General features: G+C 41.8%; 1 protein-coding gene across 1 annotated transcript in view; it reads right to left on the bottom strand.

Moving 5' to 3' along the window:
* Positions 1–27445, bottom strand: part of itga8 (integrin, alpha 8) — a 285429-nt gene that overhangs the window by 189049 nt on the left and 68935 nt on the right. The window contains exons 7-12 of the mRNA XM_060900203.1: positions 20751–20876; positions 18253–18297; positions 15180–15223; positions 12839–12895; positions 7878–7930; positions 222–427 (exon numbers count right to left, since the gene is read on the bottom strand). Of these exons, the coding sequence (XP_060756186.1) occupies positions 222–427; positions 7878–7930; positions 12839–12895; positions 15180–15223; positions 18253–18297; positions 20751–20876 (531 nt within the window). The remainder of the gene's footprint in view (positions 1–221; positions 428–7877; positions 7931–12838; positions 12896–15179; positions 15224–18252; positions 18298–20750; positions 20877–27445) is intronic.

The raw sequence follows: 27445 nt of genomic DNA, 5'->3' as shown, positions 1-27445 counted from the left end.
CGTCTCTAACCACTCATTTCCTGTCTCTACACTGTCCTATCCAATAAAGGTGAAAAAAGCCCAAAAAAATATTTAAAAAAAAAAAAAAAATGGGATTTCCTCCACACCCAAGACTAAACATGGCCTGAGATCAGGAAATGAGGAGGAGGAATTGTTGCCTTTTGACGAGTGGGACCACTGAAAACATCCAAAAATAGAAACACACACACGTGCACACTTACCCAGATAACCATCCTGATTGATGTCTCCAAGAGGAGCGATGGTGCTACCGTAGCGTCCAAACAGGTGTATGCCAGTGAGTGTTACGGCAGGTGAGAAGAATAGTGTGTCCTCCTGTAGATAGAGGTAAACCCGGCCCACCTCTCGTGGCTTACTCTCAAACTCCCGATCCATATACAGAGGAGCTCCGACAAGAACATCATCCAACCTACAGACGCATAAAGATTCTGATTATGACCTGCCGAGAGATTCAAACTAGGAATGTAACTGAATACGAATACATTAATCATCAGTCTGAATAATCACTTGTTCTTAACAGGTATGAACAGAAGGAGATTTTGTTGAGAAAGCTTGCCAAAAAGGTTCACAAGGCATCGGGTTGAGAAAAGTGGTGTTCAATGGGACAGAAATCCCACAAGACCACAAAAAAAGTCATCCGAGTGAGAAGTTTATAAAGCTGATTAGCTGCTTTTAACTACATGTACCTATGCAAGATTGCTGCCACATGTATCCTGTGGTCACATCACTTGTGCACGTCCTCAGAAATTAAGGCAAAGTAATGCGATAGATAGATAGATAGATAGATAGATAGATAGATAGATAGATAGATAGATAGATAGATAGATAGATAGATAGATAGATAGATAGATAGATAGAAGTTTATTCAAACCTCTTGCCGTTAAATACTGAATTACAGGTTGATGCACAGCGTACGATAACAATTACAAAAAAGTTAGCTCAAATATTCTGAATACTTAAAGGTGTCGTTGCATCGTTTTTTCATTAATTGTGCGGTGGTCTCTAGTATGAATGAATGCCCTGTGAGCCGGTTTTGGTGAAAAAAATGCTGTGGTGCTCCTGTTTCAGGCTCTTCTAGTTTGGTGGAGGAGTGGATGAGGAGAGAACGACAGGATTTCAGCTCTTACTCATGAATATTCATGACATGTAAACATATCGCTTCTGATTGGCTAACAGCACTGTGACGCTCCCTCCAGTGGGTTATGGGCGAGGCCATGACTAATAATTTTCCAAGTGACGCAAGTTCGTAGGGCTTTTTCTGATTCGCTCGTTTTTCCGTCTATTTTCTTTCAGAGGGAATGGGGGTAGAAGAACATTTTCACGTGCAGCATGCATATGCAACTCGGAGTGACCTATGGTATTTCAAAAAGAGCAAGTATTAAACGGTTTGTCGTGGAATGACACCTTTAACGGACACAAAATCAGAAAAACAATTAGTTTTACATGCCGTGTTGTAACTTGAACTTCCTGACCTTCATCCATAACCATAATCTAAAGAAATGCTTCTACTTGGAATGCCCTGATGGAGCAGAGTTCCCTTTTTGAGCTCGGATATGAATTTTTTTTACAAGCTAAAGATCTGCACGCCTCTAAAGTAGTGAGATTGCACTGAACAAGCTTGTCATGATACTTTATGCCTGGACACATAATAGATGGCGTGCGCTTCTGTACGAGTTCAATTGACTCCAATAAATAAGATGGCACACTCGCAAAAACACCAGTATAAAATACCAAAATACCAGTGTAAAAAGCGGAGGCAGTATAGCACCATTTGACACTGGGGCCATAAGTGAATCAATAAACTAGTAGCGTGTCTCAAATTGTATACTTATGTATGGTTCTAGACCATTGCTGAGCACTAACACTAATGAGTTTCCGAGTAATGTTTGAATTAAAAACAAACTCGTAAACCTACTGAACGGCTTATGGAAGAAAGTTTTAAAGGAACAGTCCACCGTACTTCCATAATGAAATATGCTCTTATCTGAATTGAGACAAGCTGCTCCGTACCTGTCCGAGCTTTGCGCGACCTCCCAGTCAGTCAGACGCAGTCAGATGCGCCGTCACTCCTTTTAGCAATGTAGCTAGGCTCAGTATGGCCAATGGTATTTTTGGGGGCTGTAGTTAGATGCGACCAAACTCTTCCGCGTTTTTCCTGTTTACATAGGTTTATATGACCAGTGACATGAAACAAGTTCAGTTACACAAATTGAAACATAGCGATTTTCTATGCTATGGAAAGTCCGCACTATAATGACAGGCGTACTAACACCTTCTGCGCGCTTCGGCAGCGCATTGATATCTGAGCTCCGTATCAATGCGCTGCCGAAGCGCGCAGAAGGTGTTAGTACGCCTGTCATTATACAGTAGTGCGGACTTTCCATAGCATAGAAAATTGCTACGTTTCAATTTGTGTAACTGAACTTGTTTCATATCACTGGTCATATAAACCTATGTAAACAGGAAAAACGCGGAAGAGTTTGGTCGCATCTAACTACAGCCCCAAAAAATACCATTGGCCATACTGAGCCTAGCTACATTGCTAACAGGAGTGACAGCGCGTCTGACTGCGTCTGACTGACTGGGAGGTCGCGCAAAGCTCGGACAGGTACGGAGCAGCTCGTCTCAATTCAGATAAGAGCATATTTCATTATGGAAGTACGGTGGACTGTTCCTTTAAAGAGAAACGGACCTCAGTGTCCGTAACATCGACGTGCGTGAAATTGCTAAACAGTGCAGTTTGATGAAGAAAGCAGAAGGACATATAACATTGTCTTGGCTTTGGCATGCCATCTATTGGCATGTAGTTGGGTTACCACTCTCCTCATCAGTAACTAAGTAATTAGCAGGGCTGTAGCCAAGACCACTATTGTCATGTCCAAGACCATGATCTAATCAAGACCTAGTTTTTCAGGGGTTGAGATCAAGACTGAGTCCAAATGAAAGCAAGACCAAGTCACGAGTGAAACCAAGGACTATCTAATCCTTTTCAAGGCTGAGCCTTTCCTTTAATTTCATACATCCCTGATCAAATGTACAAATTATTTTGGGAATTACCAAGGATCCTGAATAATCAGGGTGTTGGCATATCGTTGGGTTACTACAAGAATACAACATGAACATTATTTTTACAAATGACCAAAAAGACCAAAACCATATTTAGCAAAAGCAATAACCAGAACCAAGACAAGTCCAAGTACCAGTCTGATAATAATCAGAGACAACAGTTTCAGATAAATACAAGTTAGATTCAGATAATAATCAGAGATAATTCAATAGAGAAAATGTCTCGAGACAGGACTTGAGTGCTCCAGCACAGGCTACAAGTTTATTTATATTTTAGGAAACATTTCCAACTAAATTCAGTAGAATATACTACAGGCAAGTACAAACAAAAAGTAACAGTTGAGACCAAGTAAGAACTGGAGTGATGTAGCTGAGGTTGAGGAACTGCCAGAGCCAGAATTCACACACCATGTTGACAGCATTTTCTAGTGTTTCCAACACACAAATAAAACCCTTTCTGGTTTTATCCATGCTATACTGTTAGAAATAGGGGTCCAGTGGGAGTCCACTTCTGCTCCCGAAGATACAATCTACACTAGGGTTATGACTGTGAAAGTGTTTTCAAAATTTCTACTTTCCTGATGTTGCATTTGGTGAACTTTTACTCATATATTACTTTTTTGAAGTTATTTTTATTGGGTCATGCAAAAACCTCCAGCACCCAACATCACCTCACTTTTGATAAATGCATGTATATTAAATAAATAAATCATGATTATAAAATAAATTCATTAAAAGATGTGTAAAGTACTTTTATATAGCAATAAATTGCTTAACAATTGTTGTAATAATAATTATAATTGTTAATACAAATTTAATATTAAATTTGTATTAAGTAACAATTATAATTATTATTATTATTACAACAATAATACAAATTTAATATAAAATTTGTATTAATTAACAATTATAATTATTATTACAACAATTGTTAAGCAATTTATTGCTATATAAAAGTACTTTACACATCTTTTAATGAATTTATTTTATAATCATGATTTATTTATTTAATATACATGCATTTATCAAAAGTGAGGTGATGTTGGGTGCGGGAGGTTTTTGCATGACCCAATAAAAATAACTTCAAAAAAGTAATATACACTATGATTAAAAGTTCACCAAATGCAACATCAGGAAAGTAGAAATTTTGAAAACACTTTCACAGTCATAACCCTAATCTACCCTCTATGGCTCATTATTAGGCTTCAAGGTAATTGCGTGTACCTTTTTTAGGGCCAAAAAGTCTTGTAGCCCATATATATATATATATATATATATATATATATATATATATATATATATATATGGTCCCAAGCAGTATATAAAGGGTACAAATAAGTACCTTAGGGGGTACTGCCCCAGTGACAAGCCATTGTAACACTAAAGGTACAATAATGTACTTTATTTTCAAAGAGAGTACTTTGGGTTAAAATCCAAATACAGATATAAATATTTAGAGTATGATACAGATACCAATGGTGCTATTGCATTGCAGCAATCATATCCATACAGATACCTGCCCATCATTCCCAAACACTAACACAAGCAAAGCTTTCTATGGAAAGATTAGCAGTAGCGTGCGCGCGTACACACACAGACACACGGTCCTTTCTCCCATTTTTGAACACATTCCTAGAAGGAAATGACAGTAATAAAAAAAGACTGCAGTACCAATAACTCCTCATCCTGAATCGAGCCATCAGTTGTATAAAATAACCAGTAAAATATATGAAGCTATCAAATCATGTCTTTTTGGAGATCTGATATTTAAAAAGCTTAAAAACATCTTTGGGTTATTTATGTTCAAGGTGACGCATGCCAAACGTTGCTAGACTGATGCGATAAACCAAAGAAATATTTTTTCCACATCTCCAAAGCTGAACGAATGAGGCTATTGAACCACATCTGACTATTGTTGTAGGTTGCGTCCCAATCAAACAGTGTGACATTCCGCCCTGATTAAAGCGTGATACCAAAGAAAAACAAACGTGCACCTTTTCTGTTTAGACTAGGATTTTTTTCTTTGAGCGTGAGGTCAAACAAATTGTACACTTCCCTGGCTGTCATTGTAAAAATTCTGAAGACTCAGCATACTCTTCATCTTGACTTCCTGTTTCGTGGCTTTCGTGCTTAGCGCTGTATGCTTTTGCGGATTTCAGTGTGAGGAGAAACACAGCACTATGGTGTAAACACAGGGGTTAAAGTTAGGGACACTGGAAATTCAAACACCGCTATGCTACATTTTAAGCTTCAATCTAAAGAGAGATGAGATTTGATTGCAGTATGATCAGCCAAGTCTGTCCACAAAACCCACTGAGGAAGTCAGATTCAACACAGGATGACAGCACAGGGAACAAAGTGCCTCTACTCCAAATATTCTAAGAGAAGAAAAAGAAGGAAAGAATGACGATAGGGTAAATGTGGAGTGGAGTGAAGAGAAGAGACGAGACAGGAGGAAAGAAAAAGAGATGTGAAAACACAAAGATGACAAGCAACAAGGGAAGAAACAACATGAGACAAGACTAGAAGAAAACAGATGACGGAAGGAAAAAAGACAAGATGATGAGCAATAAAGATCTCATCTCATCTCATTATCTCTAGCCGCTTTATCCTGTTCTACAGGGTCGCAGGCGAGCTGGAGCCTATCCCAGCTGACTACGGGCGAAAGGCGGGATACACCCTGGACAAGTTGCCAGGTCATCACAGGGCTGACACATAGACACAGACAACCATTCACACTCACATTCACACCTACGGTCAATTTAGAGTCACCAGTTAACCTAACCTGCATGTCTTTGGACTGTGGGGGAAACTGGAGCACCCGGAGGAAACCCACGCAGACACGGGGAGAACATGCAAACTCCGCACAGAAAGGCCCTTGCCGGCCACGGGGCTCGAACCCAGGACCTTCTTGCTTTGAGGCGACAGCGCTAACCACTACACCACCGTGCCGCCAGCAATAAAGACGAGAAAATAAAATAAAAATGAGAAGCAATACTGAAGAGAAGCAGGTGACTGAAGATACAAATCAGAGATAGGAAGAGATGAAAAGAGTATGACAGGAGAAAGGAAAAAGACGACAAGAGGTAACCAGAGGCAGGCCAAGACTCAAATTGAGACATGAAGACTTGAGATGAAAAAATACAAGAGACAGGAAGAGACACAATGGTACAAGAAAAGATGAGAGGAAATGAAAATGCACAAAAGTCAACAATACAAGAGTGCGCCGAGAGCACAATATCCCCCGCTGGCAACTATGCCATAACTCTGGTAAAATGTGACTGAATTGAATGAAATTACAATATGCGTATTACATAGAACAAAGAATCCTGTCAATTTCCTGAAATTCCTCCAAAAATTGTGAAAGGAGTTGATTTCTGAAGGTGAGCACCCTTCCTGGGACAGACAGACATCGCTACGACATAATCCCCCTTTGGGCCTTTCAGCCAGCGGGGGATAAAAATTGTAAGGGAAGTTGATTTCAGAAAGCAAGCACACCTTAATGAAATTGCCAAAGTACAAGTTTGTTAATAATCAAGGGCATAACTCTGGTAAAATTTGCCCAAATTAAACGAAATTTCAATATGCATATAACTGTCATATAACAAAGCGTTTTACCAAGTTTGGTGAAATTCCTCCACAAATTGTGAGAGGAGTTGATTTCAGAAGAATGTACACCCTCATGAAATTGTCCAAGTACAAAATCACTGAATCAAGTTTCAAAACTCTGGTAAAATTTTCGCAAATTAAATTAAATCGCGAGATGCGCATTACTGTCATATAGCAAGGCCTTTTGCCAAGCTTCAAGAAATTCGTCCAAAAATTGCGAGAGGAGTTGATGTCAGAAGGCGAGCACACCTTCAGGAAATTGTGAAAGTACAAGGTTGTTAATCAAGGGCCACAACTCTGGTAAAATACAACCGAATTGAACAAAATTACAATATGCGTACTACCGACATATAACAAAGCCTTTTGCCAAGTTTGGTGAAATTCCTCCAAAAATTGTGAGAAGAGTTGATTTCAGAAGGAAAACACACTCTCATGAAATTGTCAAAGTATCATTTTGTTAATCAAGAGCTGTAACTCTGGTAAAATATGACCGAATTTAACGAAATTACAATATGCGTATTACCAACATATAACAAAGAATCCTGCCAAGTTTGGTGAAATTCCTCCAAAAATTGTGAGAGGAGTTGATTTCAGAATTTGAGGACCCTTCCCGGGACGGACGGACATCGCCACGACATAATCCCCCTTCGGGCCTTTCAGCCAACGGGGGATAAAAATGAATGAGATGAGAAAGAAAGAAAGCAAGAACAGAGACAAAAAACCAAAATGTAAGAAAAAGAAAGAAAGAAAATATTACATATAACAGAAGCTCGTTAGTAGGTGCAAATTGGCAAATGACCAAGTTGGGAGAAAACAGGGTAGAAAAAAAGGTTTTGATCCTAAATGATAATTTTATCCAACATCCAATGCACATTCTAACTCCAAACCGAGTTACCGGTAGAGCTCGTAAGTCAGAAGAATCAGATCTTCAGGCTGCACAGTTAAGAGAATAATGAAGGAAGAAGGAAGCACAGCTCCACCTGAAAGTCTAAAATCTGCACATATCCAGTAACACAATATATACACCTTTCTATTCAAATAATCTAATAAGTATGTCTAGTTTCACCGGGGTCATGCTAATGATTGATCGGTCACACTTTTGTAGGCCAGCCCCTGTGTGAATCAACTCTTCGTCCTTCTCGAGCTGTTCTGTGTGTTTTTGGCAGCTGGTGTAGGAAACTCACCCGTCTCCATTAATGTCCGTCACTGCCACAGTGTATCCAAAATATGAAGCCATCTAGTAAAAAAAAAAAAATATATATATATATATATATATATATATATATATATATATATATATATATATATATATATATATGCATAGTGTGTTACCTAAAATCAAATTTTCTCAATGGAAGAGCCTATAGTTAATTTATATCAAGCAAAAAGGTATATATTGTATAGTACGTCAACACAGGATGTGTTAAAGGTATTCCAAAAATCATATATTTTAGGGAGTAGAAAAGATAATGTTTAATCATCTACAGTTGCAGGGTCCAAAAGTCTGAATCCAAGACCTGTTTTTTTTTTTTTTAATTCATCAGAAACGAAGGCCGTGTTTTACCCAGTTGATATGAATTATTCATTACACCACAGTGCTCTTGAATTCTTGATTCTGATTGGTCAGAAGGTGTTAATTAACTTTCTTGAAACCACAGTTCGGGTGAATGCTCGAATCTGACTGGTCAGAAATTGTGCATTATTTTCATATAACAGCACAGCTATGAAAGTAGTTCCAACTATAAAACGAACGAGAGGTTAATGTTCATGTGCTCCTTCGAATGCGTTATTGCTTCTATAGAAACAGCTCATACACAGAGACTTGCACGGCAGATGCTGCACGTAAATTATAACTAATAATAAGCAGATTTTTAAAAAATGCATTGTTTAACAAAGTAAAATGCATAATCGTTGATGTGGTGCCTTTTGGAGAGACGTTAACATTTATGAAAGGAAGGTCTTTAAGGCTACATCCACACGACAACGGCAACGAGATTTTATTTAAAAAAAAAAATCGCGTCCACATGGGCAACGGATCAGTAAAATATCAGGTACATATGGCAACGCAACGCTTGCTGAAAACGATGCAATACACATGCCACACCTCTACGTGCGCTGTAAGATGGTCCCATCGGAGACACTAGAACAATAGAAGAAGTAGGACGCATGCGCATAAACCCCTTCTTCTACCCGGCGTGAAGCACTCTCAGAAACAAACACACAACAACAAGAAGAAGATGGCTGCGACTACGCGAGAAATCGTGCCTTCTGTGTGTACAAATTAGTTTTATTAGTGTGCATAGTTTTATATAACTTAATTTTCTTATTGTGTGTGAACATTTCGAAAAGCATTTTTATATAATTTATATAACTTTTTATATTGTGTATGAACATTTTGAAAAGCAGTCTTATCCAATAAAAAAAAAAGAAATTCAAGAAATGGTTCAGTTACTTGTTTATTTAAAAGAAAAGCTGTATACAAAAGTGAATGCAATGCAGTGGTTCATACAAAACAGCGAGAGTGCTGCTTGTTCTAGTCATGTGGTTGTGACGTCATCGTAAACAAATCCGTTCTACTCATCCAGACGACTTCACAACGGCGCCGTTGCCAGGTTTTTCCACTCTGGAACCCGTTCTCAAAAAATATCGTTTTGGGGCACCCAAAACGCCGGTGCCGTGTGGACGCCAGGCCGAAACGATAAACAATTTTATCAGATTCACCTGAATCCGTTGCCGTGTGGACAGCCTCTAAGACAGAGAAGTTTATACTTTTTGGTTTCTCGGTAAAATAACGGGCTGTGTTTTTTGAGAGAGAGAGAGGGGCTGGTGAAGGAACGATTGTTTATCACAGATCTATTTTACGTGAGAAAAGGAACTAACTTGTTCCAGGTTTCACAACATTAAATATAACTATAAGCCATTAAAATGTGCAATGGGTCATTCATTAAGAACTGAACCATTCTAATTGTTGCCAAATCACTGTCATCAGAAAAAGGAGTAGATAGAGTAGGAGTCCATTTATGTCCTCCAAGGTACAATCTACACTAATGTACCACCTAGGGTTCATTACTGGACCTCAAGGTAGCTACGTGTACCTTTTGAGGGCCAGAAAGGTGCAAATTTGTTCCCAAGCAGTATATAAAGGGTACAAGTGAGTACCTGAGAGGGTACTGCGGGTATTGTGCCAGTGACAAGAACGTACTTTATTTTCTCAGAGTTTAAGTGGAATAACACACTCTAGACCATGCTGTTATACAAAAGGAATACATTTTTCATTCATTACGCCCGCAATTGAGTCCATAACACGCCTACTGATGAAATAGAATGTAAACGTAAACGTCATGACGGGCTGCTAGAATCTAGTCAATTGGAGCTCAAATCTTGTGGGAGTGCCAGTCTGTGCAATCACGTGACATGATTTATTAAACACAAATCAGACAGCGTGGTCACCAAAAACAAACATTATATTGATTTATATAATCTTTAAAAGACAGGGAGGGGTTAAACCCTTCTAGCTCATTAATTCATGTTTACATTAATGCACTCCTTCTAATATACAGGGTTTAGTCAAAATGTTAACGCTCATGGATTATTTTTCTCTTGAATGTGTGGTGCGTCGTGACCGCTGCTGGCGTGATTGGGCCCTACTTTGACACCCCAACAGTGACGTCAGACGTCTACTTACAGATGGCACAGCAGTACGCCGTTGATGAACAGATCCGATTGGCAGGGTATTTCCAACAGGATGGCGCACCGCCGCATTTTGGCCGTATTGTTCATGCTTATCTCGACCACACATTTCCAGGTCGATGGATAGGTCGTGGTGGACCATTGCCATGGCCTCCACATTCCCCTGATTTGACACCTTGTGATTTCTGGTTGTGGGGTATGGTGAAGGAGCGCGTGTATAGCAGGAAAGTTCAAGATATCAATGACTTCAAGGAAAGAATAAGGACTGTGGTATCATCTATTCCCCGCGAAATGCATGTCCGGGCTTTAAATAGTACTGTTGCTCGTTGGTTTTTGTGTTGAACACGATGGCGAACAGGTTGAGACCGTCCTGTAAATCATCTTGCACATATGGTGCATGTTTTGACTTGAGTTACATGTCGGTCCTGGGATCGAGATGCTGACCTCTTCTGCTTCTCGGACCTGCCTGATCCATCCTGGTGCCCTGTGTCTGGTTGGAGTCTCATCGCGTCGCTCCTGTGGAGGGTGGCCCCATGTGGACAGTTGGGGGTCACGCCTGGAGGACGCTCTGGACTCTTGCAGTGGTGCTTTTGTGGCTGGGGACTGCAGTTGACTTGCTGACTTTGGGACTGCGGTTGTCATGGATGGTTTTGCGCTCGGGTTTCCGTCGGTGGGGGGTTTATAGCATCAACGAAACTGACTTTGTTGGGACTGTTAATGTTATGGTCATGTTGTCTGTTGTTGTCCGGATGGGAATGGGTTCCCTTTTGGGTCTGGTTCCTCTCAAGGTTTCTTCCTCATGTCGTCTGGGGGAGTTTTTCCTTGCCACCGTCGCCACAGGCGTGCTCGTTGGGGATAGATTGGGGATAAAGTTGGCTCATATTTTGAGTCGTTCAAATTCTGTAAAGCTGCTTTGCGACAGTGCTCATTGTTAAAAGCGCTATATAAATAAACTTGACTTGTTTTGTGAATAAATAGTTTTTACCATTTAAGTGTTAACATAATTTTGACTAACCCTGTATTATTGTTTCTATAGTAACAGCTATGTCACAGGAACTTGTATTGTTGACAGCCCACATAACCAAAAACTTATAATAAACAGAATAAAAATCTTGGTGTTGTACGGTACTAGTCAAAAGTTTGGACACACCTCCTAATAAAAGACACGTCATGTCTTAAAGTGATGATGGATGTCGGTTCTCTTGATTTTGTTGAGCGATTCTTGACATAATATGGATTACTACAGTTGTGGTGTCGAATAGGGCTATTTACTGTATTTCTATTATTTACTGTTTGATCTCAAACGCATTAAGAAGGCAAGAAACTCGTCCACTAATTAACTTTTGACGAGGCACAACTGTTAATTGAAAAGCATTCCAGGTGACGACCTCATGAAGCTGGTTAAGATAATGCCAATAGTGTGCAAAGCATCATCAAGGTAAACAGTTGCTACTTTGAAGAATCTAAAATATGAAACATATTTTTTAAACACTTTTTTAGTTTAAAACATAATTCCAGAAATGTGCCACATGTTATTTCATAGTTTTGATGACTTCAGTATTGTTCAAGGGGAACGAAAATCAGTCGGCGTGAGATGGAGTACATGTGCGTGAATGAGGGTGGGGACGGTGGAATGGTACAGCTACAAAGAATAGAGGTGGTCAAAGCAGATGAGTTCAAATATCTGGAGTCAACTGTACGAAGTCATGGCAAGTGTAGAAGAGAAGTGAAGAAGAGAGTGCAAGCAGGTTGGAATGGATGGAGGAGAGGGTCAGGAGTGATTTGTGCCAGAAGGTTGCCAGCAAGAGTGAAAGGGAAAGTGTACAAGACAGTAGTACAGTAAGTAGTAAGCTGTATATTTTGGAGACAGTGGCACTGACAAAAAGACAGGAGGCTGAACTGGAAGTAGTGGAGTTGAAGCTGCTGAGATTTTCTTTGGGAGTGACAAAGTTGGACAGGATTAGAAATGAGAATATTAGAGGGACAGGACATGTAGGATGGCTTGGAGACAAAATGAGAAAGGCGAGAGTGAGATGGTTTGGACGCATACAGAAGGTATAACTGGGAAAAGAATGCTGGCGATGGAGTTACCAGGTAGAAGGAAAAGAGGAAGACCAAAGATGAGGTCTATGGATGTGGTGAAGGAGGACATGAGAACGGTTGGTGTGACAGAAAAAGATACAGAGGACAGGAGGAAATGGAGGGACGTTATCCACTGTGACGACCCAAACGGGACCAGCCAAAAGAAGTCGTCGTCATCTTCAGTGTTGTTCGACAATGTAGGAAATACAAAATACAGAAAAACCTACGAATGAGTAGGTGTGTCCAATCTTTTGACTGTGTATCGTTCATAATTCGTTTTTCACAGCGAATGAATACATTCCTGGTAGCAGACTTCTGGACCTTCCTGTAAACGTACATACAAAATATCACATGAAGGATGGTATGAACTGACCTGCTCTCCAGTAAAATTCTGAATGAGGGTGAGATTTGTGGAGTTGATCACAGCAACCTAAAAAAGAGAGTTTGATTTACAACCCCGATTCCAAAAAAGTTGGGACAAAGTACAAATTGTAAATAAAAACGGAATGCAATAATTTACAAATCTCAAAAACTGATATTGTATTCACAATAGAACATAGACAACATATTGAATGTCGAAAGTGAGACATTTTGAAATTTCATGCCAAATATTGGCTCATTTGAAATTCCATGACAGCAACACATCTCAAAAAAGTTGGGACAGGGGCAATAAGAGGCTGGAAAAGTTAAAGGTACAAAAAAGGAACAGCTGGAGGACCAAATTGCAACTCATTAGGTCAATTGGCAATAGGTCATTAACATGACTGGGTATAAAAAGAGCATCTTGGAGTGGCAGCGGCTCTCAGAAGTAAAGATGGGAAGAGGATCACCAATCCCCCTAATTCTGCCCCGACAAATAGTGGAGCAATATCAGAAAGGAGTTCGACAGTGTAAAATTGCAAAGAGTTTGAACATATCATCATCTACAGTGCATAATATCATCAAAAGATTCAGAGAATCTGGAAGAATCTCTGTGCGTAAAGGTCAAGGCTGGAAAACCATTCTGGGTGCCCGTGATCTTCGGGCCCTTAGACGGCACTGCATCACATACAGGCATGCTTCTGTATTGGAAATCACAAAATGGGCTCAGGAATATTTCCAGAGAACATTATCTGTGAACACAATTCACCGTGCCGTCCGCCGTTGCCAGCTAAAGCTATATAGTTCAAAGAAGAAGCCGCATCTAAACATGATCCAGAAGCGCAGACGTCTTCTCTGGGCCAAAGCTCATTTAAAATGGACTGTGGCAAAGTGGAAAACTGTTCTGTGGTCAGACGAATCAAAATTTGAAGTTCTTTGTGGAAATCAGGGACGCCGTGTCATTCAGACTAAAGAGGAGAAGGACGACCCAAGTTGTTATCAGCGCTCAGTTCAGAAGCCTGCACCTCTGATGGTATGGGGTTGCATTAGTGCGTGTGGCATGGGCAGCTTACACATCTGGAAAGACACCATCAATGCTGAAAGGTATATCCAGGTTCTAGAGCAACATATGCTCCCATCCAGACGACGTCTCTTTCAGGGAAGACCTTGCATTTTCCAACATGACAATGCCAAACCACGTACTGCATCAATTACAGCATCATGGCTGCGTAGAAGAAGGGTCCGGGTACTGAACTGGCCAGCCTGCAGTCCAGATCTTTCACCCATAGAAAACATTTGGCGCATCATAAAACGGAAGATACGACAAAAAAGACCTAAGACAGTTGAGCAACTAGAATCCTACATTAGACAAGAATGGGTTAACATTCCTATCCCTAAACTTGAGCAACTTGTCTCCTCAGTCCCCAGACGTTTACAGACTGTTGTAAAGAGAAAAGGGGATGTCTCACAGTGGTAAACATGGCCTTGTCCCAACTTTTTTGAGATGTGTTGTTGTCATGAAATTTAAAATCACCTAATTTTTCTCTTTAAATGATACATTTTCTCAGTTTAAACATTTGATATGTCATCTATGTTCTATTCTGAATAAAATATGGAATTTTGAAACTTCCACATCATTGCATTCCGTTTTTATTTACAATTTGTACTTTGTCCCAACTTTTTTGGAATTGGGGTTGTACTTCAACGTAAGACATTTGTTATTATCGATCCACCTCCAGAGTTAGTGATGTAAACGATGCACACATAGCACTTTGCATGGCATCTCCTGTCCAAATGAACCAATTACAGGAACAAAAGATACAAAGAGACGTTTAATATAACTGAAGCCATTTTCCTGACTGCATATGATAGACTTGAAATCAGATCTAGAAAAGTGCACCCCTCTCCCTGCCCTTCCCCCCCAACCCCCGATAGTACAGTCCAGCCTAGGATTCCTTAACCGAATCTAAAATAATCTCCAGATGAGCTGAAGCAGGGTCACCAACACTTCCCTAGACACACATGCCGACCCTAACACACGTGCATATTTCCATATGGAAGGCATGAAATCCTCACACACCGTCCTCATCAACGTTCTACCCCAAGTTCATGACACCACACGTGATCAGATGCAAAGATATTTTCGAACCATTGCTGTTACATCACTGCATTCCTTGAGTCGATAACTCGTATCACATCGTACATCTTCATGCATTTCCTTTTTCATCCCCACACCCTAGCTGTGTCTGCCCTTTCCCGTCTGGTTCAACTGACCTCTGACCCCTGAGGCAGAAGGATAATCAGAGCACGAGAAACAAAACGTGAGAGAAACAAATAATGTAGTTTGTGCTTACATAACCGAAGTTCTGTGCTCCTCGAGGAACTCCTGCTACCAGCTCTGCAGAGAAAACCATCGCTTAGATAAATACATAGAACATAAACACACACTTGAGAAAATGACACATACACCATAGCTTTCTACACTTAAGATTATTACTATTATTTTTTTTTTTGGAAAACCCTTTCCGTTCCAGAGCGTAGAATATGTACAACCTACTGGTGTGAGTTTCTGGTGTCAGTGTGCGTAACAAAGCTTTGATTCTTGTTCTGTATGACACATACACACCAGAATGCTTTATCTGTGATATCTGAGAGTAAACACTGAGATGAGGATCGTCACTCATTCTCATATAAATATTTACGAGAGTGAGACAGACACGTAGACAGAGAGAGAACGTGAGAGATCAGTTAAGACGGATTGCTGATGGATGAATTCAGTGATAGGAAAGGAGTGTGTCTGTGAGTCAGTGAGTGTGTGTATGTGAGAGAGAGAGAGAGAAAGAGAGAGACGGTCAATAGAGGTGACAGTATGTGATCGAGGTCTGGTGAAAGTCTGGCTTTGATTGGCTGAGGAAGTGCTCTATAATTCGGGCTGAGGCTGTGCAGCATTACAAAGCGGAACAGTCAATGAAGCCCAAATGCTACCACCCACAGAGCCTGCCATACACACACACACACACACACACACACACACACACACACACACACACACACACACACACACACACTTTCACATGTCTTTTCACTTCCTTCAAACAAAGAACTGCAACAAATCTATAAGTTCACAAACTGACAGTATGAAATTGAGTGGTTGCAGAATGAACCAACAGAAGCAAGCGGACACAAACTATTTCAATCTTTGATTCGTTGCAGGACGATGACTTCAACTCTGTAGCATGGTGGTCTTCGTGCATTGAGAAATTAAAAAACAAAAAAACAAAACCATTTTGCTCGTTATACTCTATGTGGCAAGCTCATCATTAATATGCATCATCAGTGATTCTGGCAGAAGTCACCGGAAGCTTGCTGTACATGAGCCCAAAATAAAACCAGCAACGTCAATACGAGAATCGATCTTAAATTTGGACTTTATTTTATTCGCGTCACCAGATAACAATGTAAGGCAGGATAACCGCAACAGCCTTGGTTGGCCAATTATTGCGGGCCTGTAATATAACTAAGAAAAATTATAAATTCAATAGCAACAGGTTAAAGGCAGTCTAAGGCTACGCGAAGTATTGCACTTGAGGCAAACAGTCTTAGGGTTTTCAGGATCATAAATCATAGCCAGAGGGTTTTCAGGGTCACAAATAGCTTGCAATGATCTAAAATAGTAATGCAACATAGCTTTGATTGAGCTCAAGTTTAGCATAGTAAGGTTCAGTTCATCAGACAGTGTGTTCCAGATTCTAATGGCTCTTACAGTAAATGAACGTCGGTAGGTAGAGGACTGACACTTCGGTGTTACATACTTAATGACATCTGAATTACTGGTAGACCTGGTTTGTTTAGCAGGACAGTAAATACGAGGAATGGAAGACTGGTTTACCGTTACCAGGCCATGAACTACTTTAAAGGTCCCATGGCATGAAATTTTCACTTTCTGAGGTTTTTTAACGTTAAAATGAGTTCCTCTGACCTTCTTAAGTCACCCCAGTGGCTAGAAATTTCATAATGTGTAAACCAAACTATGCCCAACATTTGAGAATGGCGCGTCAAAACGGTGCGTTGATAAACTCTTCCCTTTACTACGTCAGCAAGGGAGATGATCCCCACGCCGCCCCTCTGGATTCCCACCCACTGTATGAATTGCCCGCCCAGTTGTAGTGAGGAGACCATAGAGGACAACATGGCATCACCTAAGCGAGCGAAACATGGAAATTGCGCTGTACATGGATGTGACAACACAGAAAAGAGTCTGTTTTTACTGCAGACGGGAGAGCCCCTGAAGACGCAGTGGCTTAATTTTATTTACTCCAATAATACGCCGTCGAGTCTACCTAAGACGGTGTATGTTTGTCGGAAGCATTTTCCTGAGGAATGTTTCCACAACTTGGGACAGTACAGGGCAGGTTTTGCACATCAACTGTCACTGAAGCCTGGGTCCGTACCAAGCATCCCTGCCGCATCAGCCACAAACACCGAACAAGTAAGTGTATAACTGTTAAGTTGTTTTGCCGTGTTTTAAAATCGGTGCCGCGTTAGTCGCACCTTAATGACGTCAGCGCGCGGTATTTTTCCCTTCGCGGTTTGTTCCTTCTCTCTCGCCATAGTAAGACACCCACATCCGCTTGTTCTGACCCACTGGAGGTAGCGGCACAGTGCTGTTAGCCAATCAGAGGTAACACGTTTACATGTCATGAATATTAATGATAAGACCCGCCCCCACCCTCTACCCTTCTCCGCCTCCTGCTTCTCATTAGCAAAACGACGCACTGGGAAAAGCGCTGAAATGGGGCTTTCTCCCAGGAGGCTATATCTACGTGCCGAGGGTTCATTTCGAGAAAGGCTGTGGATATAACATCCGGAAACCTCCACGAGCCCGTTTAAAGCATCAACAAACCACCATGCCATGGGACCTTTAAAGAAAAAAAAAAAAGAAACATATCTAGGGAGCAAATTGGTAATTTGGTAACTGTAACCTAGAAGAGTAGCTGACATTGCATTGAAATGGCAGGTTAAGAATATATTTAATTGTGCGCCTTTGCGTCCTTTCTAGTCGAGTAACTTGAACTATTCCTGCTATTTAAAAAAAATAATAAAATGTGAAGCTTGGGACAAGTTATGGAAAAGATTTCGGGTGGGACAGACTTCCACTACTTGTTAGCTACATGCTACGTTTGCCTCCAGCGTAAAACAAAAGAAGCAAATGTCAGACATCAAACATTTCTTGGCTAAGGGATTACATTTGGGTAAACATGAAACAAACAATTCTTTTAAAATGCTCCTTGCAGCTATGTGTGACTCAACTATGAACTTTAATACAATAACAAAGGTGTGTGCGCGCACGCACGTGTGTGTGTGTGGGGGGGAAGTGTATAGGATAGAGATAGACAGAGTAGACGAGAGGGATGGACAAGTTTTCACCTTGCTGTGAATCACCGGTGAACTCTCCCACTGCGACAGAGTATCCTGAGGGATGGAAGAAAGAGCGTGAGTAACAAAAATGTAGTCTACAGAGTTCTCGATCTGTAGACCAATTACCTTCAGAAATCCCTTTCAGTGCTAAAAAGTATTGGTACCTTTCATGATCACAGCACAGACTGATTTCAGGGTATAATTTAACTATATAAGGGCGGCACGGTGGTGTAGTGGTAAGCACTGTCACCTCACAGCAAGAAGGTTCTGGGTTCGAGCCCAGTGGCCGACGGGGGCCTTTCTGTGTGGAGTTTGCATGATCATTTGTCTTTTAATACTGACTCTGTACAGCACTTTGGTCAGTGTATGCTGTGTTTAAATGTGCTATACAAATTAAACTTACTTACTTACTTCTCCCTGTGGGTTTCCTCCAGGTGCTGTGGTTTCCCCCACAGTCCAAAGACATGCAGGTTAGGTTAACTGGTGACTCTTAGGTGGTGTTTACATTAGACCGTATCCGTCTCGTTTTCGTCGCAGATGCACTGTCCGTGCACATTAAAACGCCGGAAAACGACTCCACAGGCGGAACAGTTTGAATCCGCCAGGGCCCACGTATTCAACCCAGTACGTATCTGATCCGGTGCTGTGTAAACATTGAGGAACGAGGATACGCTGTGCTGAGCTCTAGCTGACGTCGTCATTGGACAACGTCACTGTGACATCCACCTTCCTGATTCGCTGGCGTTGGTCATGCCACGTTGGTCATGTGAATGAGCAATACAGGAAGTGTGTTGAGGAAGTCATTAAGTGAATGAGCAATACAGGAAGTGTGTTGGTTACCGTAGCACTAAATAGTCTTGTTGTAATCGCAAAAAACGGCCGTTCTGCGAAGTGAAGAGTGTACCGAACACTGTTAGATCCTTCTAGCATAAACACGAAGGCCATACACGGTGTAAAAAAGGTGTCATTGTAGTACCAGTACTGCCGATAACAGACTGGCATACTTCATTTTTTACAACGACATCCTTCCACTTGCAAGTGGTGAGTGACTTGCGCATGCCCGATATGCACTGGGATCATGTGACGTGCCGTCTAATTAGTCATGTGATTAGCGTATCCGTGTATTGGCGTTGCTGTGTGCACGGGGAACGGTTTTGTTGCGGGCACAGAAATTTTGTGTGTGTACGCGAATCATTTTAAAAACGTTAATCTGATGATCCGCTGATTCGAAATAATGTAAACAGGGCCTGAATTGACCGTAGGTGTGAATGTGAGTGTGAATGGTTGTCTGTGTCTATTGGCCCTTTTCCACTACCCTTTTTCAGCTCACTTCAGCTCGCTTCAGCCCGACACGGCTCGTGTTTCGACTATCTAAGAACAGCACGACTCAGCTCGCTTCAGCCCTGCTCAGCCCCCAAAACTCGCACGGTTTTGGAGTGGGGCTGAAGCGAGCCAAACCGAGCCGAGTGAGGCTAGGGGCGTGAGGAGACACTCCCCTGTGCACTGATTGGTGAGGAGGAGTGTCCTCACACGCCCACACACGCCCCACGAGCACGCTGGGATCTGTAAACACCGTAAACCCGGAAGAAGGAGAATTACGAGAATTATGAAGCCTTATGCGCCTCGCCTCATCTATACGCTCTTGCCAGTATCTGTTGGCGTTGTCGGCGACAACAAGCCACAGCACCAAGACCAGCAACACTAACGACTCCATGTCCTCCATGTTTATTGTTTACTCTCCGGGTCGTGAGACTACCGCTTAAAAGCTCACTGATGTCACTGTTTGCGCTGCCTAACGACATCACGTGACGTCCACCCACTTTCGCTAACTCCACCCAATGTGTCCACCCACTTCCAGCCAGCACGGTTCAGCGCGGTTGTAGTCGAAATGCAACTCCAACAGCCCCGCTCAGCTCGACTCAGCCCAACTCAGCACGGCACGGCTCAGCCCAACTCAGCCGCGTTGGTAGTGGAAAAGCGGCATTAGAGTCGGCCCTGTGATGACCTGGCGACTCGTCCAGGGTGTACCCCGCCTCTCGCCCATAGTCAGCTGGGATAGGCTCCAGCTTGCCTGCGACCCTGTACAGGATAAGCAGCTACAGATAATGGATGGATGGATCTAACTATATAAATATTAAAACACATTCTGCATGTATGTAGCATACAATTTTTTCCTTTTTATTGGCACCAATGGTTTTTCACACACAGAATTCAAACCTGTTCCACCGGGTTCAGCAATTAGACCCGTTTTGTATCATAAATTTTGTAGACCTTTCCACATTTTATTAAAATTGCAGTTTGAGTCATGTAACCCATGTAATTCAAGTGATTGGGCTTATAACTGTAATAACTGTGTAGTAACTATAAGAACTGGAACTGTAGTCATCACATCACTGAAAAGAGGTAAAGTCATTGCTACATGATATGACAACCAGTTATAAACCACACACACAAGCAGTGACACGCAGAAACACAAACACAACTGCACACGCGGCACTCTCTATTACCCAGGTAGCTGTCGTCGTAGATGTCTGAGGCGGCTGCTGTCTCTTTCTCTCCCTGCACCTTTCGGAGAATTGCCTTCAAGGAGTAGCCATTCAAGATTTCCGCTACTCCTGCAGTGATCACTTGACCTACACACACACACACACACACACACACACTATGGGTTAATATATTATACACAGAAGATATGCAGCTGTGTATGCATGTGACTAAAACCGCTTATGTATTCACAAATGATTGTTTTGTCTCGGTCCACACCTCCTACTCGAGTCTAATGCTGCGTTCAACTTACCTCAGCAGCAGCCATTTTTTGACCTCTATGCGCATTCAAACTACAAATTGTAAAAAAAAAAAAAAATACACGTTCTTCTTTTGCTCGTAGAAATCCAGTCAGCTGTCATGAGCGATGTATTTACCTTCTCAAAATAGCAAAACTGTATCGTCAATTTTATAGATTTAACAAGATAATATGGCTCTATATTGACTGAACTAAAGTAAATACTGGCATATACAGCTTAACACATTTCAAAGTAAACAAGAAGACCGAGTCCTCTACCGTATATCCCCCGCCCTGTATACCAACTATATACCAAGTTTCAAGATATTATTCGTCACATTTTTCAAGTTCTGCTGCAGGAAACCAACCCCACCTCTTTACACTGACCTCAGCAGCCCATGGCATAAACCCACCAGACCTTTGGTCCAGGTGAGCTAAAAATTAAAATCTCTCACATTTCTTCGTATCAAAAGCCACATATACATTACTTAATCAACACGTATACCAACTTTCAAGACCAAACCACTCATAGTTTTCAAGTTCTGCTCCGGAAACAAAACCTACCCCAAAGACTAACCTGAGAGACTAAGTCTGAAATTGTTTCCATGGAAACACGAAAAATTACAATTTCTCAAATTTCCTAGTATGAAAAGGCACATCTATATCACCTTGTTAACATGTATACCAAGTTTCAAATCTACATCATGAATATAGCCTAGTAAACTAGACCCACCCGCCTAGCAGCCAAAAATATTTTTGCCTACGAGTGGGTCTAGCCTCAGACCACGTCAACAACACACCCCGGGCATCAAATCGTGCCCGCCAATCACAACGCAAGGTTTTTGTTTGGATTCTTTGGGCGGGCTTTTGCAGGAGTGACGACAAGGCTGCGCGACGCTGGAGAAAGCACAACAGGAAAGATGGCTACGGCTAGTGAACAGCGCTCGTTTGACTCCGCTTTGGAATCAGCTTTAGAAGAATTAGGCTACGTTCACACTGCAGGCTGAAGTGACTCAAATCCGATCTTTTCGCCCATATGTGACCTGTATCCGATCTTTTATTGACAATATGAACGACACAGATCCGATTTTTTCAAATCCGACCCAGGCCGTTTGGATATGTGGTCCTAATTCCGATTCCTATCCGATCTTTTCATATGCGACTTCAGTCTGAACCGCCAGGTCGCATTCATCCGACTTACACGTCATCAACAAGCCACAAACGTCACTATTCTGCGCTGAAGTAGGCGGCAGGTCTCTCAAAAAAAGTTACAACAACATGGCGCATAATCACGGGCGCAGATAGAGGGTGGGGACTCGTCCCACCCAGATTTAAATTCACCTCGTTCGGTCCCCCACTTATAGGGAGGGAAAAAACGTCTATGCTGTCTTTCTTTGCATAAGGCAAACCTCACGGAAAAATCAAAAGACTAATTACCATTCGGTTTATTGAGGTGCACAGTAGTGTATACATAGTTGCAACAACTCACATAAAACAAAGACTGATATTCGGTTGGTTGAGCTGCGCAGACTGCACAGGTTGCGAGCTCAAGCTTGGTTGCTATGGTAACCCACAACAAGTTTGACAGGCATATCGGGGTTGGGGTTGGTTTGCTGGCAGCTTTGTCCCCCCCCAGTTTTTTGTCCTCCCCAGTTCAAAAAACGTATCTGCGCCCCTGCGCATGACATCAATGCGAGGGACGCTTCGGGCTGTGAAGGTTCTGAATCTTCTCAATGGAAGGACGCAGAGGTTAGGGAGCTGATTTCCATTTGGGGGGATGCAGCTATTCAAGCTAGATTGGATGGGTCATACCGCAACCGGGCGGTTTTACTTCCGTAAACACTGGCCATGCTCACTGCGTGTGACGTCGTCGTAGCCTGCAATGCGCATGCAGAACACTTTTAGGTCGCTTTTCGTTCATACTGAGGATCACATACAAGTCGCATATATTTGTTAATGTGAACGACCTCACAAAAAAATCGGATTTCACAAAAAAATCGGAATTGAGCATTAAGCCTTGCAGTGTGAACGTAGCGTTAGACTTGGAGTTTTCATTGAAACATGAGCAGGAAGAGGCTCTCCGCTCATTCCTTTTCAAGAAGGACGTTTTCGCTGTTTTGCCGACCAGCTATGGCAAAAGTCTGTGGTCTGATCTACCAGCTGGCTCCCCCACTGCTTTCTGTCGCTCTGACTACGTCACAGTCACTGTTGCGCTGATTGGTCAGAGCGTTGGCCTATACGCACAGAGACAGTTTGAAAGACAACGGGTTGTTCCTACCCCCACCCTTCGGAATGTCTACGACCGAGACCAGACTAAATATTCACATTTAGTCTGGCTTGCCAGGCTATCATGAATAGTTTTGGATATACACTCCGGAAATGAACATTGCTCTTAGAAACTACGTCAAAATCATTTTTTATGTAAAAATTTGAAAAATACTTTTTTTTTTTCCAAAAATCCAAAATAGCAAAAGGCACCAGTTCACATGTTGCTTGATATGTATATAAAGTTTCATGAAGATACCTTCAATAGTTTTAAAGATATGGCCCGGAAACGAAAACGTGACCGGATGGACAGCCGGATGGAACCCATTTCTATATCCCCCGCCAAACTTCATTTGGGCGGGGGATAAGAAATGCTACTTTGTTTACTGCTGATTATATGAACAACTATGCTGATTTGATGTCATGTGCTGAAGTTGAGGTTGAGGAGACCATCCCTAGTTTCTGAGTCGGAATTCCAAGTGGAAGCAATCTCGAGTTACAGCGTTCCGAGTTTTAGCTGAACGCTGCACAATACCGGAGACAGCAATGATTCAAGCTTCAAGATGTCTGCTGTCGTTTTAAATATATACAACCCTGATTCCAAAAAAGTTGGGACAAAGTACAAATTGTAAATAAAAACGGAATGCAATGATGTGGAAGTTCCAAAATTCCATATTTTATTCAGAATAGAACATAGATGACATATCAAATGTTTAAACTGAGAAAATGTATCATTTAAAGAGAAAAATTAGGTGATTTTAAATTTCATGACAACAACACATCTCAAAAAAGTTGGGACAAGGCCAGGTTTACCACTGTGAGACATCCCCTTTTCTCTTTACAACAGTCTGTAAACGTCTGGGGACTGAAGGCCTCTGCATGCTCTTGCGACAAGGCTTTCGCAGATAGCTTTTCGCAGACAGTTGTAATTTATTGTTGAGCGGGGATAATAGGCGTGCGCGATGTTATTCACCGGCACAACGCAAGGGGGCGCGAAGTCGCTAGGAGTAGTTGGTGGGTGTGGTTAGTGGAGTGTTTATCCTCCGGTTACTTATAATGACTAGAACTTTTTTTTTATATAATGACTAGAACTGGAGTCGTATAGATGTACATACTTCCTCAATCAACCGCTCTTCATGCTGCTCCATCTTCGCTCGTGTTTTTAAAAATGCCGGTCGTGAAAACAAACCAAACCGGGAAAGTAGGGAAGCGGAAGTGCGTGTACAGCGGATGTAGAGTGGACCAATCAGAGCCCTCTTGTCTGCGACGCTGTCTGCGAGGCTTCTGCGGTGGTCACAATTTTTGGGAGGTGCGCGCAGAGCGTCTGCGAAGGTGGGGGCGCTACGCAGACACTGTCTGCAACGCTATCTGCGAGGACTGGGTTGTCAGCATAAATTGGCCTTGAGGAGACAAGTTGCTCAAGTTTAGGGATAGGAATGTTAACCCATTCTTGTCTAATGTAGGATTCTACTTGCTCAACTGTCTTAGGTCTTTTTTGTCGTATCTTCTATTTTATGATGCGCCAAATGTTTTCTATGGGTGAAAGATCTGGACTGCAGGCTGGCCAGTTCAGTACCCGGACCCTTCTTCTACGCAGCCATGATGCTGTAATTGATACAGTATGTGGTTTGGCATTGTCATGTTGGAAAATGCAAGGTCTTCCCTGAAAGAGACGTCGTCTGGATGGGAGCATATGTTGCTCTAGAACCTGGATATACCTTTCAGCATTGATGGTGTCTTTCCAGATGTGTAAGCTGCCCATGCCACACGCACTAATGCAACCCCATACCATCAGAGATACAGGCTTCTGAACTGAGCGCTGATAACAACTTGGGTCGTCCTTCTCCTCTTTAGTCCGAATGACACGGCGTCCCTGAATTCCATAAAGAACTTCAAATTTTGATTCGTCTGACCACAGAACAGTTTTCCACTTTGCCACAGTCCATTTTAAATGAGCCTTGGCCCAGAGAAGACGTCTGCGCTTCTGGATCATGTTTAGATACGGCTTCTTCTTTGAACTATAGAGTTTTAGCTGGCAACGGCGGATGGCACGGTGAATTGTGTTCACAGATAATGTTCTCTGGAAATATTCCTGAGCCCATTTTGTGATTTCCAATACAGAAGCATGCCTGTATGTGATGCAGTGCTGTCTAAGGGCCCGAAGATCACGGGCACCCAGTATGGTTTTCCGGCCTTGACCCTTACGCACAGAGATTCTTCCAGATTCTCTGAATCTTTTGATGATATTATGCACTGTAGATGATTATATGTTCAAACTCTTTGCAATTTTACACTGTCGAACTCCTTTCTGATATTGCTCCACTATTTGTCGGTGCACAATTAGGGGGATTGGTGATCCTCTTCCCATCTTTACTTCTGAGAGCCGCTGCCACTCCAAGATGCTCTTTTTATACCCAGTCATGTTAATGACCTATTGCCAATTGACCTAATGAGTTGCAATTTGGTCCTCCAGCTGTTCCTTTTTTGTACCTTTAACTTTTCCAGCCTCTTATTGCCCTGTCCCAACTTTTTTGAGATGTGTTGCTGTCATGAAATTTCAAGTGAGCCAATATTTGGCATGAAATTTCAAAATGTCTCACTTTCAACATTTGATATGCTGTCTGTGTTCTATTGTGAATACAATATCAGTTTTTGAGATTTGTAAATTATTGCATTCCGTTTTTATTTACAATTTGTACTTTGTCCCAACTTTTTTGGAACTGGGGTTGTATACATATACTTCTTAGAGATAACAATTTGTCCTCCAGCGCTAGAAACCATATAAGCAAGCTTGACTAAAACACTGAGCAACTCAATATGGTCTGGGGTGAGTGTGAAATTTTAGGCATGTAGTTTTATACACAATACTAAAGCATTTAAAAAGATGTTAGCATAATTTTAGTGTAAAATTAAAGAAACTAACTCTGGACACCAAAGACATGGCTAATCGGCTACATTTGGGGGATAGAGAACAGAGCCAAACTGTACTTTCAAGTCAAGAAAGAGTCTGCACTGTATCTGTACTGGGAGACAGAGAGATTACATTACCCTCCTCCTTTAAAGGTTAGACAAACTCATTATTCTCTTTTATTAGTAAGGCTGCAGGCTGTCCTGCGACCCTGTCATTAATCTCTCTAAGTGTGTGCGCGCGCACGCACATGCACGTGTGTTTTTATATCTTGATTAGGACCAAATGCCCCCACAAGGATAAGAATATCTGCAAGTTTCGACCTTGTGGGGACATTTGGCAGGTCCCTAAAAGACCATCAAAAGGATCGTAAAGCCGAGCGCAAACTTAAAAACTCGCACAGAATCGCTGAACTGCTTTAATCACTTGCGTTCAGTTGTTTGGTGGACGTCAAGGTGTGCAGAGTACACGAGCGATCCCAAATAATGCTCACACACTACATAACCTTTCACGTGGAGCTCCCTGCCAGTGTGTGTCTGGTCCCCGAATCCCACAAAACGAATGCAAGTGACTTTATTACTATTTTGTATAAAACAAAAAAAGAGAAATTAAAGAAAAATGTAGAGGAAATAGTTCTTGGGTAGACATGGGCACAGAGGGTTGACTGTTCTGCAAAGAGAACTGGAGGTACAGTGCAAAAATTACTGTGTTTATTTGTGCTGCTCCTAACAGCCTAACATCCACTTGGGTATGACAAATCATTTCTTATCAACACAATTATTGTTCTTACATTTTGTCCTTGCCCTCCCACACAGTGGAGAATAAACTGGATTCAGGGATCTGCTGCGCATGACAGGAGATGAATTTGATTTCATCTTGGATTCTCATGACTTCGTTCTCGTTGCTGTTCTTGGAACTAGTCGCAGAAGGGCTCACAAGAAAACGGTTCATCGCCAGGAAAAACAAACACACTTGAAAATATCAGAGTGCGTACTGTTTGGGAAGGTTGTCGCAGGTCCCTCCCTCAAATGATTCGGTGACTGGGAAATCACGTGAACTAGGCTTAAGAAAATGTTCGTGTCCCCATAATTGCTTAAGAAATACTGGTGACACTTTATATGAAACCTGTACTCATAAAGCTTTATAAGTGGGCTCATATCCCTTGCATTTTTATAACGAGGCATTTTTATAAGCCTTGTAAATTCCTTTCTGCATTATAAACATGTTACAGTTCATCGTAAATGTCG

The sequence above is a fragment of the Neoarius graeffei genome, chromosome 19 (assembly GCF_027579695.1).
Source record: "Neoarius graeffei isolate fNeoGra1 chromosome 19, fNeoGra1.pri, whole genome shotgun sequence".
Classification (NCBI taxonomy): Eukaryota; Metazoa; Chordata; class Actinopteri; order Siluriformes; family Ariidae; genus Neoarius; species Neoarius graeffei.
Note: the sequence above shows the minus strand (reverse complement) of the source record. Positions and strands in the feature narration are given on the sequence as shown.